The 20,051-nt window shown below is 45.6% G+C and overlaps 1 protein-coding gene and 1 long non-coding RNA gene across 2 annotated transcripts in view; one reads left to right on the top strand and one right to left on the bottom strand.

The window, feature by feature from the left end:
* The window catches only part of LOC138295757 (uncharacterized), a 103,306-nt gene extending 85,006 nt beyond the window's left edge, over nt 1-18,300 (bottom strand). The window contains exon 1 of the long non-coding RNA XR_011203680.1: nt 18,225-18,300. This is a non-coding gene — a long non-coding RNA (uncharacterized lncRNA). The remainder of the gene's footprint in view (nt 1-18,224) is intronic.
* A 33-nt stretch (nt 18,301-18,333) lies between these two features.
* The window catches only part of RAB1A (RAB1A, member RAS oncogene family), a 117,729-nt gene continuing 116,011 nt past the window's right edge, over nt 18,334-20,051 (top strand). Inside the window, exon 1 of the mRNA XM_069234262.1 lies at nt 18,334-18,776. Within this exon, the coding sequence (XP_069090363.1) occupies nt 18,754-18,776 (23 nt within the window). The 5' untranslated portion in view covers nt 18,334-18,753. The remainder of the gene's footprint in view (nt 18,777-20,051) is intronic.

Below are 20,051 nucleotides of genomic sequence, written 5' to 3'. Positions count from 1 at the left end.
AGGGACCCCATGTCCAGTCTCAGAGGAGAGGGAATGGGGATGGGTTGAGGCCCAAGGTGCCCGAGATCCGGTCCCAGGTCCTGGAGGGTTCCATGAGGGAACACCAGGAGGGGAGCCTAGCCTGTACCATAGGGCCATCTGTTGAGGGAGACCCCACAGTGTCAGGAGAACTTGGGGGGGCGGCTGTAGCCAGCGTCCCACCAGTTCTGGTGTCTGGCAGTACCACTCCTAGTGAGGGGGTGCAGAAGTCCAGACAGAGGGTTGAGAGGGGGTTGCGGACCCCAGTGGAGAACCTGGAGGGTCAGCTCTGAGAGCAGAGCCCCCCAGGAATGACCTTGGTAAGACCATTTCTGGGTTGGGGGGAATCCAGACTCTGTCAGATGGGCAGAGGTCAGGAGACCTGCGCCAGCCAGACTCTTGTGTGGCCCTTGGGGACAGTGTGTCCCTTGAGGGGGGTAAGTGTGCCCCTCTGGAAGTCCTGGTGTGCCAGGCAGTGGTTCAACCGCAGGGTGGTGACTCTGGGTTGAATGATCAGGTTCAGGAGGTAAACTCTGACCTGGTGGGGGGTAAGTGTGCTCCCAAGGAAGTCCTGGTGCGCCAGGCAGTAGTTCATCCGCAGGGTGGTGACCCTGGGTTGGATGACCAGGTTCAGAGGGTAAACTCTGACCTGGTGGAGGGTAGGTATGCCCCCCAGGAATTCCTGGGTTGCCAGGCAGTGGTCCAGTCTGTGGGTACAGACCCTGGACTGGAGGATCAGGTGCAGGGGATAAACCCTGACCTGAAGGGGGGGACGGTTTGCCATATCACCCCCCCTGGTGTGATTTCAAGGGGTACTCTCCCTGAGGGGTGGGTGCAGAACCCTGAAAGTAGGGGAAGGGGAGAGAAAGACTCACCCCTGACCCTAGAGCAATCTAAGGGTACAGACCCTGGATTGGAAGGCCAGGTTCAGGGTGTCCCCCCTGACCTGGAGGAAGGGGCTACTGCTAACAGTGCCCCTACCATGTTGTCTTCTGGGGGGGGCACTCCTAGTTGGGTGGTTCAGGACCCCAGAAGAGAGGGCAGGGGGAGGGAAGCCTCACCCCTGGCCCTGGTCCAACCTGAAGGTACAGACCCCAGGTTGGAGGATCAGTTGCAGGTTAACATCCCTGCACTGGTGGAAGAATTGTGCAGGACCGCTTCTACAAGCACCCTGACAATATTTTACTCTGGGGGTGCTGCTCCTGGAGGGAGGGTACAGAGCCCCAGAGGGGAGGACCAGGGTCAGGTTATCTTCTCTGACCTGGTGGAAGGGAGAGTGGTCAAAGGGTGTCAGGCACCTGGGGCTACTGCCCCCCACTCTCCGCAGTCACAGTGCTTGGAGAGGCCTGAGGTCGGGCTCTCATCCCTGACAGTTGTCTGGGGCCACTGTGGCTTGCTGTCCTGGTGGACAGAGTTGCCCCTGGGGGGGGGACGAGAGTGACCCCCCGGGGGTGGAGTGGGCAACACCACTGTGTTGGCCCTGGTGGTACTATCTGCCCATTGCAATACATCTGTGAGCAAAGTAAAGTTAGGCGCTGCACAGATGGTGTCTGCAGATGTGGAGAAGGGTTCCCCATGGGTTAGCTTAATGGGCCCTGAGAGTATGGACAGAGGGATCCAACTGGAGTCAGGAAGGCGTAGAACTGGAACATGCCCCTGCTGTTGTGGGCCTGGGTCCTTGTTCTATCGCCCCAATCAGGGAAGTACATCAAGGTATTGATTGTTCTCCCCTGGCTTTAGGCTGGTAGGGGGTTGTGTTGGACTTTTGCTTATGCAGGGTCATCCCCAGTCTTTTTGCCTCCTGCCTCCTATTTTTTTCTGACCTGTCGCTGTTGGCTTTTGAACTCTGAGCACTTTCCCACTGCTAACCAGTGCTAAAGTGCATATGCTCTCTGTGTGAAATTGTATGTGATTGGTTTATCCATGATTGGCATATTTGATTTACTAGTAAGTCACTAGTAAGGTGCACTAGAGGTGCCAGGGCCTGTAAATCAAATGCTACTAGTGTGCCTGCAGCACTGGTTGTGCCACCCACATAAGTAGCTCTGTAATCATGTCTCAGACCTGCCACTGCAGTGTCTGTGGGTGTATTTTTACACTGTAAATTCGACTTGGCAAGTGTACCCACTTGCCAGGCCTAAACCTTCCCTTTTCTTACATGTAAGGCACCCCTAAGGTAGGCCCTAGATAGCCCCAAGGGCAGGGTGCAGTGTATGGATAAGGTAGGACATATAGTAATGTGGTTTATATGTCCTAACAGTGAAATACTGCCAACTTCGTTTTTCACTGTTGCAAGGCCTGTCTCTCTCATAGGATAATATGGGGGCTACATTTAAATATGATTAAAGTGTAGATTCCCCTAGAGAGTAGATGGACATGTGGAGTTTGGGGTCCCTGAACTCCCAATTTAAAAATACATCTTTTAGTAAAGTTGATTTTAAGATTGTTCGTTTGAAAATGCCACTTTTAGAAAGTGAGCATTTTCTTGCTTAAACCATTCTGTGACTCTGCCTTGTTTGTGGATTCCCTGTCTGGGTCGGTTTGACAGTTGGGTTGTTTTTCACCTCGCACTAGAAAGTGACACAAAGGGAGCTGGGGTGTAACCTGCATTTCCTGATTAGCCATCTCTGCTAGGAGGGAGGGGTGGAGTGGTCACTCTCATCTGAGAGGACTGTGCCTGCCTCTGACAATGCCGGCTCCAACCCCCTGCTGTGTGTCTGATGCCTTGCCTGGGCAAGGCAGGATTTCACAAGTAGGTGTGAGTCCCCTTTGAAGAAAGGTGACTTCAAAGACTAAAATGGGTATAAGAAGGGCACCCAAATCTACAGACTTGGGAAACACTTCTGGAACCAAGAGGAACCTATGCCTGGAGAAGAGCTGAATAGCTGAGGAAGAAGAGCTGCCCTGCCTGTGACTGTGCTTTGTGGAGCTATCCTACAGTTGCTGCTTCTGCCAGAGTAAAAGGGCAAAGACTGGACTTTGTGTGCCTTCCATCTTGAGAAGAAATCTCCAAGGGCTTGATCTAGAGCTTGCCTCCTGTTGTTTGAAGTCTCAGGGACAGCAAAGACTTCTCTCTGCCAGCACCTGGAGTCTCTGGAGAGACTCGTACTCTGCCCTGTGGTGCCCATCCAGTTCCTGGGACCCTGAAAGGAGAAGCTGGCAGCCTAAAGACAAGAAAATCCACGCACAGAGCGCCGTGCGGGGAAAAGATTGACGCAAATCCGATCTGCGGCTGAAAAAAACGACGCGCCACCGGCTCCGCAGCTGAGAAACGACGCTCGCAGGAAACGCGACCGAAAAATCGACGCACGGAGCAGGAGAAACGACGCGCAGCATCGCTGACGGAGGCTGGGAGATCGCAACCTGCGCTGCGGGATTTTCAAATCATCGTGCGGCTGGATTTTTGACTCAAGTACCGCCGTGCGGAGTTATTTTTGACGCACACCCGCCCGTGCGGGGTTATTTTTGACGCACACCAGGTACATTTTCACTCTAGCAGCGCTAGTGTGTTTTTAAAACTACTTAAAGACTCTTTTTGATTTTTAATTGATAACTTGACTTGTGTATGGTGGATTTTTGTCGTTTTGGTCTTGTTTTGTTTAGATAAATATTTCCTATTTTTCTAAACCTGTGTTGTGTCATTTTGTAGTGTTTTCATTAAGTTACTGTGTGTGTTGGTACAAATACTTTACACCTAGCACTCTGAAGTTAAGCCTACTGCTCTGCCAAGCTACCAAGGGGGTAAGCAGGGGTTAGCTGAGGGTGATTCTCTTTTACCCTGACTAGAGTGAGGGTCCTTGCTTGAACAGGGGGTAACCTGACTGTCAACAAAAGACCCCATTTCTAACACTCCTAAATGATAGTTTGAACCCTGTAAGTCACCTGAAACCACTGAAACAGTGCTTTTAACCCACCACTTCTACTGGAGAAAAATTTATATAACTAACTCCTTGCAGTGAATTCCTTGTTGTCAGTCCTTACTGCTCACCACAATCCTAAAGTGGTATTCTTCCATTATATCAGCAAAAAATGATAGGCCCCCTTCTGAGAACTTGGCGCCCTCAGCAACAGTACCCTCGCTATACCTCTTGTTATTATAATAATTTCTGTTTTAAATTCAAAGTTGGCCAGTACACAGAGGAGTTAAGAATCCACCATGCCGGACTTCCAATAATGCGATCATGGCAATTAAGGACTGGAATAGCTCATGTCAGGAGATCTTTAAAAAAAGGACTTAAAAGAAATCTGCAAAATCAGATAAAAACCAAGCAATTTCTAAACATTCTTGTGACTGTGCATTAGCACTCTGTCAAACAGCAACATTGACTACAAGGTTTGACGAATAGTTTTTGCAAATACACTATGCAACTTCATCAGAACCACCCCCATCTAACATCTCAATATCAAAATGGACACAAAGCAAACCACAGAACGAACCTGAAAACCTAACAGCTGGTACCTCCTCCAGAAATAAAAGTCACATGCAATCCCTGTTTGCTTTATACAAGGACAAGGAACTCAGAAAATATTTAACTGACTCACAGCTCATAGAGGGGCTAACTCCCACAAAATCTTAGTATGCCATGAGGTGCATTTGTTAGAGCAAACCCCAAAATGTTCCTTACCAGGGAGCCCCACTAAAAGTCTCTTTGAGGAAGAGGACAATATCCACATCAGGTCAAAAGCAAGACCGACAGAGTAATTAAATTTTGTCACCACAAATTTGGCGAGCACTACTCTCAACACTGAACGAATTGTCAAAAGCTCTGAATTTTCAAATCGCTCAAACTATAACTTCAGATTGACTTGCTCCATGCAAATGCTAGCTCAATCACTGAGCTAGAAAAAAAGGTAGACAATGTACACAAAATGTTCATTCAAATAGCTCTAACAGTGGAGGAAGTAAAAAGGGATGCCTGCTTTTGCACTCCAATATTTGACAAGCTCACACCCTTTCTAGAGATCCTAAGTTACATAATTTTAAAGGTAAAAGATCTCAGAAAGGGTCCAGCAACATGTAATGCTATCTGTATTTAACCACCGATTCCATCATGACCACTGACTCCATTTTGTGTTTAGCCTAGCTTCAAATGCCGTCTCATTGGAGGTGCAGGTATTTTTCCACACACAGCTTGTTAACGTGTTTTTGCTTTTCTCACCAGGTAAAGGAACAGAACATGGGGGATGCAACATTGATAAGAGTGTACAAGGATGAGAATGTTTATGACAGAGAACGGTACAACTTGGTCTTGGAAATACACCTTGGGATCTGGCTAGTCTTTTGTGTGTTTTTTCAACACTGACCCACTACAGCCAGTGCTTGAATTTCACAACTTAGTCAAAGTAAGACGGCTTCTAGAACCTTCCTCTTAAGTTTGTTTAAAGTATAAAAGGTGGGGAAGTGTGACACTGGGGTAGAAGGAACTCATTTCTGAGAATGGATGCATTGCTCAGAATAATCCCAGTGAGGAGGTTTCTCCTGTCTCAGCTGTCACGGGTTTCACATTGTTGGCAGACAGGGATGATGTTGGATTCGATCCCCATGGTGATACATTTTTAATTTTTAATATCTACCTTTACTGTATTCATACATAAATATATGTATTCACCGCATATATATTCTCTGTTGATATATTGCATTTTCTCTGATTTTTATTATCCAACTACTGTGATTATTTTAGTGGCTGCACACGCGTTGCTGCATTCACATTAAGTGCTCATGTTATTATTTTCGTATATTTGTGTTTGAGACCTGGGAAGTGCCTTAATAAATTCATTACTCAGACTAAGAGTGCTGCATTCTTCACATTCTTTAACTTCATTCTCTCTTTGTCTGAAGTAAAGCAGAACACAACACCAAGCAGAATCTCCACCCATGTCCTCACTGAATCTGCTCCCTCTCCTAAACTAAAGACTACATCTGTGGAACAGGCACACAAGGAAGCAGACAACAGCGACACAAAAGCATCCTTGTGCTTTCAAAGGCTAACTCATTAACATACATCAGGAAGCAGATGACAGCGAATCCCACTATTTCAAAGTGTTCTCCCACTCCAAACCAATACCGGAATTAGAGACCCATATTTTAACTAGGAGAGATTCACCCAAAAAGGAAGGAGTGATGTTGTAACCCTCCAAAGGAAGGTAACAACCTTGCAACACTAAACAAACTCTCCCCTTCCCAAATAGCCCTTTATTCTAAGGCCCTGTTGACATCCCAAACAAAATATGAACTCTGACATAGAATGAACACCTGGACACAAAACTGTTGGACTCCATCATAATCTTTCACTCTATAAATATATAGGCAATCACATCGGGGAAACTCCTCCCCTACAGAGAGAACCAACGTTCCTAGCAGCAGAGCCCCCCCAAAATGGCTTAAAATTATTTTCTGAAAAGGAGCAGGCCACCAACATGTGATAACATTCTCGGGTCTGAACAATCTAAGCCACTGCAGCTGCGACATGATGGTGCACCTGGCTGCCAAGGCCCAGCCCATGTGCTTGCCTTGCTGCAGGGCCCTGGGGGAGACCTGAGCAACTGGGGGACATACAGCAGCAGTGAGGGAGCACCAGATGGAGAGTACATCCTCATCCACCTGAGCTACAGTTTCCTAGTGTCCTGAGAGGCGCATAGAGATGGGCCCCGGGACACGAGAAAGAGGGATGAGGGCCCGGGATGCAATCAGGCCCTAGACACAGCAGAAGATACAGGGGCCCAGTCAGCAAGACCGCTTTAGGAGGTGAGATGGAGAGGGTGCACTGATTATGGCAAGTTGACCACTGCGAGATACCAGGGGTCAGCCAACTCTTACCCACGGTCTGTTCGTCCCTGTGGCTGTGCTCTGGAGCGCCCAGAGAGGTCTGAGGCGAGACGGTCTATAATGATCCTGGAAGTTGGAGCTTAGGCATCCCACTATGGGGAAAGATAAAACCTCTAGAGCCCCAGCAGCACATGGCTGCATTGACTAATTCACGAAACCCAGAGTGATACAGGAGAAGGGGGAGCACCCCCACCACCCAATCACCAGTCAGCCACTACCTTGCAAGCCATCCATGGCTCCCGTTCCTTGTTGGAGTGGAAAATTTAAGAATTCCAAACAGATGTCTTCTTGTCGTGCCAAGCTCTGAACATCACTGCAGCAGGGGTCAGTGAGGCGAAGGGGACGATATCAGAGATGTGTTGAAGACTCCACACGTCACAATATCAGACCACAAATGGTAGGTGCACTAGCTGGAGTCGAGGGTGGACGATGCAGAGGGAGCTCCTGCATTAACAACCTTCAAATTATGGGGGTACCCGAAGGATCAGAAGGCACCTCCGCAACACATTTTGTAGGAGACTGGATATAGACCTGAGACCCAAAAGGTGAACTTTCAGCCTGTTATGCAATTGAGTGAGCACATCAGTCACTGGCCCAGGAACCCCTGCCGGGGACCCTTCCACACCCCCATCATTGCCAGGGTGTTGAACTTTACAGAGATGTGATTCTTCCCACTAAATGGACACCCATTTGTACAATTCAGGGAAGTTCATGGTATTTCAGGACCATACCTGGAGGATTCAGCAACAAAAACGTTCATTTCTGGAAGTGAAACAAAAGCTAAAGGCCATGCACACCCAATACATGTTGCTCTTTCCAGCCTGCCTCAAAGTAATTTTCAACAATAACACTCTCTTCTTTGACATACCAGAAGCTGTCTAATCATGGGGTGAAAAGAGACCTGCCTTTCAATGCTCCTCCTCCCAAGACCTGGGATTCGAGGGGGGGCCTGGAGGCCATCAGGAGCAGAAATGGTGCCAAAGTACGATGTTGGGACGTTTCTGCTGGCCTATCTCGGTCACATACTGGATCCTGTCTCTGTGAAACATCGTGGTTGGAGCCTGCCTAGGGGTCCCAAATGTACCCTATTGCACGTTACTGTAGATTTTGACATCAATAGCTATCAGGCAGCCCTCATGTGGCTGTGGGTCGTTGTTGACAAATGAGACATTGCCACAGCGTGGTGGGACGCAAGTCCCCTGAGCTGGGAGAACCCAAAGGCGAGTCTAGACAGATGCATTAGTCTGGAAATTCCCACTTATGTCTCTCGAGGCTTTCCATAGAAACACCACATAATGTGGGCAACATGGGCCCAGTATACAGGGATCCCCCGCCAGGACCGGAAGCCTGATCCCCCCTCCATTGATGAAGAAATGAAGACATTTAGGGACGATCAGATTCCATGAGCTGGAGGAGGAAGAGAAGGGATGGAGCAGAGATTACTATTGCTAGTTTATTTGCGACTTTTTGTTTTACAACATATTTTTCAGATACAGCACAGACATCGACATAGATTGTGTATTTCACCATTGTATAAACAGGTGTGTCACTGAAATGCCTGGTTCTCACCTCCTCCCCCCATGAAGCCCAGATATGCATAAATACACAATCTATGTCGATGTCTGTGATGTATCTAAAAAAATAGATTGTAAAAAAAAAGTCCTCATTAAAAAGCAACATTGATTGCATCTGAGAACTGTATTCTCTACTTTTTTCTTTAATATTTAATTGTTTTTGTTCATCACCTTGTGAAAGATGTTGACAGTGTGAGGCGGGGTTAGGGCCTTGAAGGGGGTGGAACTTTGTGCCAAGCACAGCCTGAGACACTTCAACTGACTTCCTCTCCCTCACACAATTCAAAACACTAAAGCTTCTGGGGCTGCTGCACATGTCCTAGGGAGGTTTTACACCGCACAAATGAAATCAAGTGCACAAAGTCTCCATACAAATAGCTGAAAATATACTCTCAACAGGGGTTTCCAGTTAATTATGTCAGATGACCGTGTGAAGGGAGTTGATATTGTGCAACACACGGTGGCACAGTGTAAGCTAGAAGGTCTGTTAAAAGCATTTGTTGCCAATTTTTTGCACATCTGCAATTCTCTCCAATGCTCCTGGGCCACGTTTGTGCTAGAGAAACCTGCGTAAATATAGGAATCATATAAGGGCTTCTTCCCTTACAGCTGTCTCTTAAATAAATAAAAGGTTTACGCTGAATTCTTTCTACAAGATGACTAATGCAATGGAAACCGCTCAATGAGGCTCTGGCAACAAAACCCATGGGAATCCCTTGACTCTGACAGGCATCCTCGTAGAATTTACAGCAGATGCTGAGCCCTGTGCATCCTCTATCCAGGCTTAACTTGCATTTTGAGGATCATTGATCCGAAATAAGTGAGAGAGGCTGGGGTAGGCACTCTTCCCACTGACATCCAATAACATGCACTTGCCCTTCTTCCTCTGTATGCCACCCTTCATGGAAAGAGGAAAAAATATTTGCATTGAAATCACTTAGCAATAAAATTTGCACATTCAGGAATTTTAAAGTGATTTTTTCAATAACAGTACAAAATCTTTCAATTATTTATCCTGGCTTTTTATGGGGGAAACGTATGTTCATCAACATTAGACATATCCATGATTATTTTCTTGTAAGCCTTTTTACTTATCATCAAACATGGTACTGTCATAGTTGAAAAGTTGGAAAATGCCCTAAATATTACATCACCCTTTATTTCATGTTTTTCTGACATCAGGAAAGCTAAGCCCCCTGCATGACAACGTAACCCCTCAACACCACATCCTCAGTTTCCCAGGTTTCTTGCAACGCTATTATCATAATTATTTTCCTATCTATAATGGACCAAAGAGATTTCAGATTCCTTTTCATACCAGCAATAGTCTATGACAAAGATAAACATAGATCTCATCAGGACTGCTAAAATGGCAGTCTTATAGCCCCATTTTTCAGGTTGGTTGTACCTGCACTCCAGTTCCATTCACTATCTCATTTTCGGTGATATTTCCTCTTGTTTTGTATACATTTGTCTTCCATTCTCTGATTTTATTATTAAATCTTTTAAGCCCCTAAGACTCCGTTGCTGCCCTTCCCCACATATGGTAGATCATGGTTTGTCTTGTTTGGCTAAGCACCATTAATTCTTTCTTGGGAATTCTCTTTTTCCTTTTTTTTTTTTTAATTCTTCTTTTCCGACTTTTCTTTGATTTAGAATATATGGATGTCTTTGTTAATTTGTTTTTATGAAAAAGCTGGAACATCTTATCCACTCTTTTAACTCATAAGAACACAATGACCTTACCTCTTCTCGGTCAGCTTCTTTCCCAGAGTTAAAAGCATTTATTTCCAAAATTATCTTCGTGCATATTAATTTAAGAAACCACATTTGAAGGATGGGCTCATTAAATAATAATTACGCTTGGATGCGTGACTTCCTCCGATTCTGTCTGGATTGATTTATGTCAAATTGAGAGTGCTATTTTACTTTGCCCACACACCGGCCCCGCCCTACAATAAACTCATTATATGTCACAGTAACCAGTTTTTCCTTACTTTTATACTTATGTTCTTTTAATTTTGATAAAAACTGTAGATTCAAGTTCATATCAACATTATCTTCAGTATCCTTTACAAGTTTAGACAATAGTTGGACCACAGACTCCAGGGTTTCATTCAATTATGCCATTCAACTTGAGTTGAGTGTGACTTACCCACATACTAACTGCCTTTTTGGGCAAGTGGAGCCCTATCTAGCAACAATTCAGAGATCGTTGGCTGTGATTTGTTAAGTAACAAGACACTATCTTTGTGTGAAGAAGATAAGTCAATTACATATTGAAGTTAGAGTTTCCTTGCTTTAGCAGTCTCCGGGGAGCTTCTTTGTAGCTTTTCTTCATGTACGGCACATGAACTCAAGGACCGATTTGTATCCCACAAGTCACCTGAAAGCGTGAAACACATAGGCACAGATATCTGGTCCTCCAAGCCCCCGTCCCTTTCTAGATTGTCTAAAACAGACATTGCTTCACTAATTCATATGATTCCAGTGGTTCCATTCACCTCCCATAGACTCTACTGCCCAGGTGTCCCCAACACATTGCTTCAGATATGTGATTTTACCATCACAAACAAGCTTACACTGGTTTAAGTACCTTTTTGCAGCACTTTTATTGGGACTAGAGTAGGAGCTAGAGGCGTCTGACAATGAACCCTCAATTACATCTTGAACAGACCTCTGCTCCAAAAACAAACACTGGGTACATTTTTCTGGGCTGGATTCCATGACCACATTCAATCAATCAAGTATTTGTAGAGTGCGGCTTGCCACACACAAGGGTATCCAGGCGCTTGAAGTAGGTCTCATTCAAAAGGCCAGGTTCTGAACCCCTTTCTGAATTTGGTCAGCGAAAGGATGGTATGGAGGTGGAGGGTGTTCCAGGCCTTGGTGGTGAGATGGGAGAAGGAGCGTCCTCCTACACAGCAGCGGCTTGTGCAAGGGATCAGTGCGACGGCCAGGTGTGCGAGCGGAGGTCCATATGAGGGTGGTGGAAGTGCAGACGTTGGTTCAGGTAGGTGGGTCCTTGGTCATGGAGGGCTCTGTAGGCACGGGTGAGGAGCTTGAAGTGGCATCTATTCTGGCCTGGGAGCCAGTGGAGGTCTTTGAGATGCTGGGAGATGTAGGCTTTCTTGGGCAGGCCGAGAATCAGTCTGGTGGCCGAGTTCTGTATTAATTGGAGCCTTTGTATTAGTTCTGTGGTGGTGCCTGCATAGGGTGCCTTGTCGTAGTCAAGGTGGCTGGTAAAGAGAGCAGGAGTGACTGTCTTTCTTGTGTTAATGGGGAGCCACTTGAACATTTTTCAGAGTGTGTAAAGCGTGTGGAAGCAGACTGAGGCGACAGAATTGATATGACATATCTTGGAGAGTTTGCTGTCTAGTATGATGCTGAGGTTGCGGGCATGGTCTTTCAGCATGGGGGTGGGGCTAAGATTCGACAGCCACCAGGAATTATTCCAGAGGAAAGCGTGTTTGCCAAAGATGAGAACTTCAGTCTTGTCTGTGTTAAGCTTTAGGCAGTTGTCCTTCATCCACGCTGAGAAGTTCCTTATGCACCATGTGCTCTGAGAAGTTCTGCATGCAGTTGTGGAAATTCGTCTTGATGGAGGTGGGGTTGTCAGAGAGAGATAGGACGAGCTGCGTGTCATCTGCGTAAGAGATGATATTGATGTTGTGCGACCTGATGACGTCAGTGGGGCTAAGGGACGAGCCCTGAAGAACGCTTCAGATGGTATGTTTTGCTTGCGATGTGAAGGGGGAAGGCAGACTTTCTAGGTGCGCACTGTGAGGAGGGATGCCATCCATCTGAATGCATCATCAGTTATTCCTGTCTGGCGCAGGTGGTGGATGAGTGGGAAACCGTGTTAAATGCGGCGGATAGGTCAAGCAGGATAAGGGCAGTGGATTCTCCTCTGTCGAGTAGGGCACGGATGTCATCTGAAACAACGATCAGAGATCTCTCTGTGCTGTTGTTGGTTCAGAAACCTGAATAGGAAGAGTCTAGTAGGATGTTTCTCTCCAGATGTTCGGAGAGTTAGAGGTTGACGGCCTTCTCCAGAACTTAAGTGGGAAAAGGGAGCAAAGAGATGGGTCAGTAATTTTGCAGTTCATTGGAGTCTGACGAGGCTTTTTTGAGGAGGAGTCTGACCTCACTGTCTTTCCAAGCATTTGAAAAGGTGCCATGGATAGCGAAGCGTTGATGATGGTGGTGAGTTGGCCGCTGATCTCGTCTCTTCCGAGGATGAAGAGTCGTGGGGGCAGGGGTCGGTGGATGCTACGGTGTGGTCGGTTGTGATGGTTGATTACAGGGTAGATGTGTTGGAGGGTATATTTCCACAGTCACTCTTATTGCTTCCTTTTTCCTTGGAGCAGTAGCTAACTGTAAACTCGCAGTAGTCTCTGCAGTATTTTCAGCCCTATCTTCACTGGTCACTGGGACCAAAGATTATTGTTCTATTTTAACCCCAATAACCCCAATGACAAACTAATTTGCAGCACCCAGGCAACTGTTGGCAGGTAACTCCCCCTTCTTTGATTTGGGTTGCATAATTGACTTTATTGAATTATTTTAACACATTGTGACGCATCCATTTTTTTTTAATTAACTCCCTACTTCTCAGAACTCAGAATCATTAAACGTGTAGTGGTCTCACTGCTACACAAACACTTGAAATAGCACTGGAATACACATTAGATCTGATTCATGGAGAAATTCCCCGAAAGACGATCAAAGGCTGCAGGCATTTCTGAACCAAAAATAACAGGTGAAACTGGTTTATTGATATTATATTTTACTATGGTGCTCATGGTACATTCACTGCTTCAAATACTGTTTTTCCAAGTCTTACCAAGTAGCTATTTTCCATGTGGTTGTAATTATACAAACTATTCAAAGAATAAGGAAGGAGTTTCAAGAGCTGCGTCAATATTCCAAAGGCCCCAATTTATGACAAAATACCACTATGTCCAAGCTCTTATCCAAGCAAGTGAAAGACACTGATCACAATACCATGGCAGCACTACTCCAAACAGTGCCGGAAAATAATTTGAAGATCCAAACAATAATCCATTCAACACAGACCCAAAGGGGCTTCTACAAGCTGCACCAGGACCGCCTTTCTACTGCCTCTACAACACCACCAGCCCACTGTCATCCACCCCACAGCACAATCCCACCTTCCCCCACACACACTGCAAACCTTAGGACAACACTCACCAGCAGTTTTCAAATGCTGATGGTGAGCATCCCAAGTCCACACTCTACCAGAGCTAGGGCAGAGGTTGGCAAAAGAAGGTGAAGAAGGGAGAACTAGCAGAGAAGGGACTGGAGAACTGGGCCTGATGGTGGAGATGCAAGGCTGTGGGGGCACAAGGGCACCCTGCCGCTTACGTGGTCTGCTTGCATGCCTACAGATGCTGTTTTGTTGTTTTTACTGCATCACTCAGGCCGACTCACTGGGGTCACTTCCAGGTCACACCAAAGAACACCTCCATAGAAGATATTGGCCCCTAGCCGCCCACTTGCCTCATAAATGCCGAGCCAGGATGTACAGGGCTAAAAGACTGTTCTTACTGTTTCAGCTGGAGCACAGGCAGGCAGTGGAACGAGAGCCACGAGCAACAGGGCGAGAAGGCGGAGGCAGCTCAACCCCCAACAGTCGCAGAGCAGAGCAGTGCTCCATTGATTCTGATGGTGTAACGCAACACACCAAAGCAAACACCTTACCAGCTTACTAGTCATCTTAACCCAGTGGAATACATTCCCCACTATCCACCAAATCTCTATGAAGGGGTGGTTGTTTTGCAAAGGCCGTTTTTTGGCAAAACAAGGCACACTGACCTTAGAAAGAGGCTGACTTGTTGTAAAGTAAGGCAAAGCACACACAGATAAAAAGGTTCAGTGCAAAGAGACAGATATTCTATAAAGCAAGGCCCATCGCCCATAACAAACACGCTCAATGTTCTATTATACTATACCTACCACTCTTGGAGACTACTCCTTGCTGGTCCACCTTTCTAAACAAAGACCACCAACCCAGGATACAACTATGTAACAGGCTCATTAACCAGGTTTTCCATGTAGTTATTGTATTCGCCTGTTGCTGCCTTAATTTCTCACAGTGTCCCAGGCATGGTTAGGTTATCGGCCTTTTTTAGCCATAAAGCTGATATCAAAGTTCCTGGTGTCACATAATGATGTCAATGTTCCTAGTGTCATATAACCATGAATTATCTCTTTCTTTTGAATAGCCCTGAAAATTTCTGAAAGATAAAGGATTCCATAAGGGGCTTTGCAACTGATCCAACCAGTCCACTGGGATGGGATCCTCAGCAGTCAGAAGTGTATGCTGCGTGATAATCAGGTCAAGACTGGCTCGTTTGCATTTTGTTCCTTTTTGGTGGTGCTGAAAGAGTTCAATCGCTCAGAGAAAAGAGGAAAACAGATTAACACTTTTTTTGCTGATCACTGTGGTCAGATATCAATATCAATTTCAACACAATTATAATTCCCACAGTGTGCCATCGACAAGATGCTTCCTGGTGAACTCTGAGGCATGTGGTCACAATCCCTGTAAATCCCTCCTCAGCCTGTGTCATTCTTTGCAAAAAATCCATCCACACCGTTATGTTAGGCTAGAGGATACATCACAAATCACACAGTAGTCACTAAATACCCTGATACCTGCCCTACATGAGTCAGCCCTCTTCAATGTTTGGGTTCAGTCTAACACACATCTGAAATCTGGCACCTTTGATGATTATGACGCCCAGTTAAGATGTGATCTACCACCTACTGATATCTGACCACTGTGATCAGCAAACAAATATGTTAATCTGTTCTCCTCTTTTCTCTTAGATAATGAATTCTTTCAGCACTAACAAAAAGGCACATACTGCAAACGAGCCAGTCTCGGCTTGATTATCTCCTAGGATACGCTTCTGACTGCAGAGGACCCATCCCAGTTGGCTGGCTTGCAAAGCCCCTTATGAAATCCTTTATCTGGCAGAACATTTCGGGGCAACTAAAAAGAGAACATTCATGGTTATGTGACTCTATAAACACTGGCATCGGCTTTATGGCTAAAACAGACCAACGATAACTTAGCCAGGCCTGGAATACTGCTAGAAATTAAAACAGCAACAGGTGAAAATGATAACTACATGGATAACCTGATTAATTAATGTGCTCCACTGAAAAACAAGAAAAAAAGACCTAACTGTTGCTCCCTTGGTTCTTGAAGGATCTATACGCCAAAAAAAGCTCTGGGGGCATCTTGTAAAAAAAGTGGGAAACAACCACTCTATCTAAGTGGCAAGCCTCAGGACTGACAGAAGAAACTACAAATTGAACATGTTCAGGGCAAAATCTAACCAAATCAACTCTCTGCTTGATGTCTCTGAAAATCAGCCAAACGTTTAACATCATTCAAGAATCCAACAGTCAGTCTTTGACTTGCATGGTCTAAACACCATCATCCAAATGTGAAGCTTTTGTAAACGTCTTTGCTAGAAAGTAAAGTCTTGGCAACTTTCACAACCACCAAGATCAATCAATCCTGACGACTGCAGACTGAACCACAAGGCCCACTTGGATGTAGTCTCCGAGGAGAGCTACTTGAAATCATAGCCAAGGTCAAACCTTCCAACCACCCTTCTGATGCAATGCCTGGAACCTTGCGCAAGGAAATGAGAAAGCTGTTGCTACCATACCAAACATCCCTGGTAAATTCCTCACTGGAGCAGGGTGTTTGCCCCAAATGTTTGAAAATTGGCCAGGTCTCGCCCATCCCAAAAAAGCCAGCAGCTGACACCAATGACCTGGACAACTTCTGCCAAATTCATCACTAAGGGAAGATGTTAGAAATCTGTATAGCTTCACGGATATCCCTTCATATTCAGCTAAACATCCTTCTTTATGTCTTCCAATCGGATTTCAGAGAACCCCACAGCACTGAAATGGTCCGTCTGCACATTGTGGATAATTCTTTAAATTTCCCCAATTCATGTAAATCTGGCCTATTTGTGCTTTTGGACATCTTGGCTCCCACTGATACAGTCAATCGCTATGCTCTGATTAATATCCTGAAGGAATGAATGGGCATTGATGGTGCAGTCCCAAACTGGTTTATACCCATGTGTCAAATAGAACGCTATAGTTGAAATATGAAACTCTATTTTTAGCAACACTGACCTAAAGAAAGGGGTTCTAAAGAGCTTCATCCATACATGCTCCATACATGCATTTTAGGCCACAAAAGTGGGAGATTTAGAAAAAATAAGGGGAATGTATTTCCCACATTGACTTCTATTAAAACACAGGCAATTTCAGGTGGGAGACAGTGAAAATAAAGCCATTTTTGGCTTCCGAAATCGGGAGCCTCCCATCTGAATCAGGTCTATTGGCATGTATGTTCATACTATTCCCATCCTTATTTATCTATATCTCAAAACACTTGTAGAGATTCTGGGTAACTCTAGAATTTTCTATCATCAACAAATGGATGATTCCCTGATGTAACTCAAGATTTCTTGCCCGAATTACATCCTTTGACAGGATTCAAAAGTTGATGGTCAAACACCATGTAACACTCAACCCAAAAATACTAAATTTCTTCTAATCGCACCAAAGAAATGCAACCTCCCCGACCGAGAGTGGTTTGATTCCTTCTTTCCACTGTACTGTAATGCTAAATCACTGGGATTTACACTTGACAGTCGCCTTAACCTTCAGAAGCAAATCTTCTTCGTGGCCAGGAGTGCTTGCGCCAACTTGACGGCTGTGTAACATCACGTAGTTCAACCCACAGGAAGACTCGAAAACTCTAGTCCAGGTACTGGTACTCTACAGACTGGGCCATGGGAACTCTCTTCTCACCAGTCTCCCCAAAACATACCTTGCACCCCTAAGAGCAGTGCTTTATGCAACTGCCCACTTCTGGTCACAAAAAATGTACCAGATCTCACCTTTTCGCACCCCAACGGTGGCTTCCTACTGAACCAAGACCCCAGTTTAAGAGTGCATGCCTCTTCTGAGTGCTCACAGGTCGCAGAGTTGGCTGTATCCTCGGAGAAAAGGAGGAGAGGATCCCCAGACACCTAAATGATATGTATGGATGTGTGGGTACGTGTGTGTTTGTGCCTGTGGGCAGGAGGGTGAGTGTGGGAGTGGGTGTATGTACAAATGCTAATGCTTCCACATAAGGAATGAGGCTACGTGAATACCGTTGGGTTGGGCTCTTAACACCCTTGGGCCTTTTGCTCATAATTCTCCTGTTTAAGAGACTCTTTCTTTGAACCTTTGATCACTTCTCCGCATCTCCTTTTGACTTAGTAATGGACACAATCTGGTTGACCTTTCTCCCTTTTTTCGAACGCTGGATCTATAGATTTTCTTTGCCGCTTATGTTATTTTTATGTTGTTTTCAACATTATTCTTCTTGTTCTCTTGTAAAACGCTCTGATGCCCTTTCGCCAAACTCACACCATATAAAACTACAAAAATAAAAAAATAGAAATAATGTATGCAAATAAAGTATGCATGTAAAAATGAAAACAAATATTCTTATTTTAGTGTAAATTGTGAACAATTAAAGGCTATTTTCCATTATGACTTAATTGTCTTCCCTTTCGCCACACTTTTCTTCCTTATGATTCTTGACATTCCACTTATATGCTGAGTGGAAGCTCCTCCCATGTCATAGTTTCCTCTTCGCTCCTATCCCAACCCAGCTCTTATACTAACACTTCTCCTACCTATCTTTAATCCTCTCTTTACCCTTCCCTTCTCAGCCTCGCTGTTTTGCTTACCCAGTCACCTTTTTACCCTCACACAGAGTTTCTCCTCCCCTCTCGCCCAGCAGCTCCGTGACTCGCCCGGCTGCCACGTTTCAATGGTGACGTCACCGACTGCCAGCCCCGGATAAGTAATTCTAGAGGAAGCCGGAGCCAAGACAGCCCAGGCTTGTATTGGCCAATGACAAGAAGAGCCCGTGCAGGGGGTGACGTCACCTCACAGGAGGTGGTGTTGTGTAGCACTATGGGATTTGTAGTTTATTATGACAGCCACATCCCCTGATCACTAGCAATCTGTAATGCTATGGGACTACAAGGTCCATAGTGTAGCGGATGCCGGCCTCCAGACAGTCCCGTAAAGCCCTGAGCTGGAGCAGTCACTATTTCCTGGTTCGGGTTGGACGGCCATTTTGGGGTTTGAGAGGAGCGGGGCCGGTGGTGTTTTTTTTTCTTTTGGGGGGGAGAGGAAGCGAGTGTCAAGCGGTCCCGCCCCAGCCTCAGACGGCGTCAGAACTGTGCAGACGCGGAGGGGGGAGAGCGTGACATGTCCAGCATGAATCCTGAATAGTGAGTATTCGGTGAGGGTGGGGGTAGAAGAGTTGGGGTCATAAAGGGCGCATGAGGACGGTAGGGAACCGGGGACACACATTTAAAACAAATGTTACAAGCAGTGAACACCGAGCTTACCGGTAAGTAGGTTTCTCCCTATGATCTGAACTGACACCACCACTCTTCTCCACCCCCCTCTTAACAACAAGGAAAGAAGCATCGGCAGGCCCTGTGCACCTGCCGAAGCTGGAAATTGGGTATTTTTCATCTAAGTGGTAAGATCGCGACACTTAGTGTGACTATTGTAAGGTGCTTATCTGACACTTATCGTATTACCAGTCTAGATGTTAAACTTCACTTTAAGACGTTACAACTGTAGTCGCGCCAGTTGATGCCGGCCCAATTATGTTGTCCATTTGTACTATTTGAGTTCAATTTTGGTAGGACAGGTTGATTTTAGGTGGTTGTCTGATTGTATCAACGCCCAGTAATTGAAATCTGCGTCCCACATTTGTCACAGGCGTTTCTTGTTGAGCTACGTCTATGTCGCACCACTTAATAGAAGCATTCCTAGATTTCCAATTACCACCCAGCTCTTTTTACTATTTTGCAATTAGAACCTTCTTGAAGTTAAAATTACACTACTGGCTTGTTAGTATAGAGTCAGGAAGTTGGCATGTCAGCTGTTTTCTCCCCCACTTTCCGTGACCTGGAACGCAACACTAATATGCTAGTGAGTTCATTTGATTCCCACTGTATTTATAGCGAAGCCCAAACAAGTCCTTTGTCTAGTTGTGGTTTGAGAGTCGTTTTTTTTAATGTTTTTTATAATGAAATGACTGGTGGCCTTGTCACTTTCAAAAGCAGTGAACTGGAAATGAAAACGGAAAAGGGTAAACTTTTGAGTTCTTTGTGGCTTTTGGTTACACACCTGAATAGTTGCAGATGATGAACATTGCACAGATGTTGAAAAGTAGGTTAGCAGCCGCTCCCTTATTTATACCTTAAACATTCTGGCTACATCCCGTGTTGATTCGATTAGTGTCCTTAGTTGAACACCATTGTTATTTTTGCAGTTGCAATTAATCTCCCCCTGGAACTCGGTGAGCGTTCACTGCCCTACGTGTTTTTTAGTGTGGTACTTTGTAGTAGCTACAATGCGAGCTTCATATCTGCTAAGTAGCGCAGTTGACTGGAGAGATGTCAGTCCGCCATCGGAGGAGTCAGTCATGTGTTTGGCGGTCACATGTCTATTGCTAAATTCTTCTCGCGTAAAATTTTGCAATCCCGGAC

The sequence above is a fragment of the Pleurodeles waltl genome, chromosome 5 (genome assembly GCF_031143425.1).
Source record: "Pleurodeles waltl isolate 20211129_DDA chromosome 5, aPleWal1.hap1.20221129, whole genome shotgun sequence".
Classification (NCBI taxonomy): domain Eukaryota; kingdom Metazoa; phylum Chordata; class Amphibia; order Caudata; family Salamandridae; genus Pleurodeles; species Pleurodeles waltl.
The sequence above is the reverse complement of the archived record's forward strand: the minus strand, read 5'-3'. Positions and strand labels throughout refer to the sequence as shown.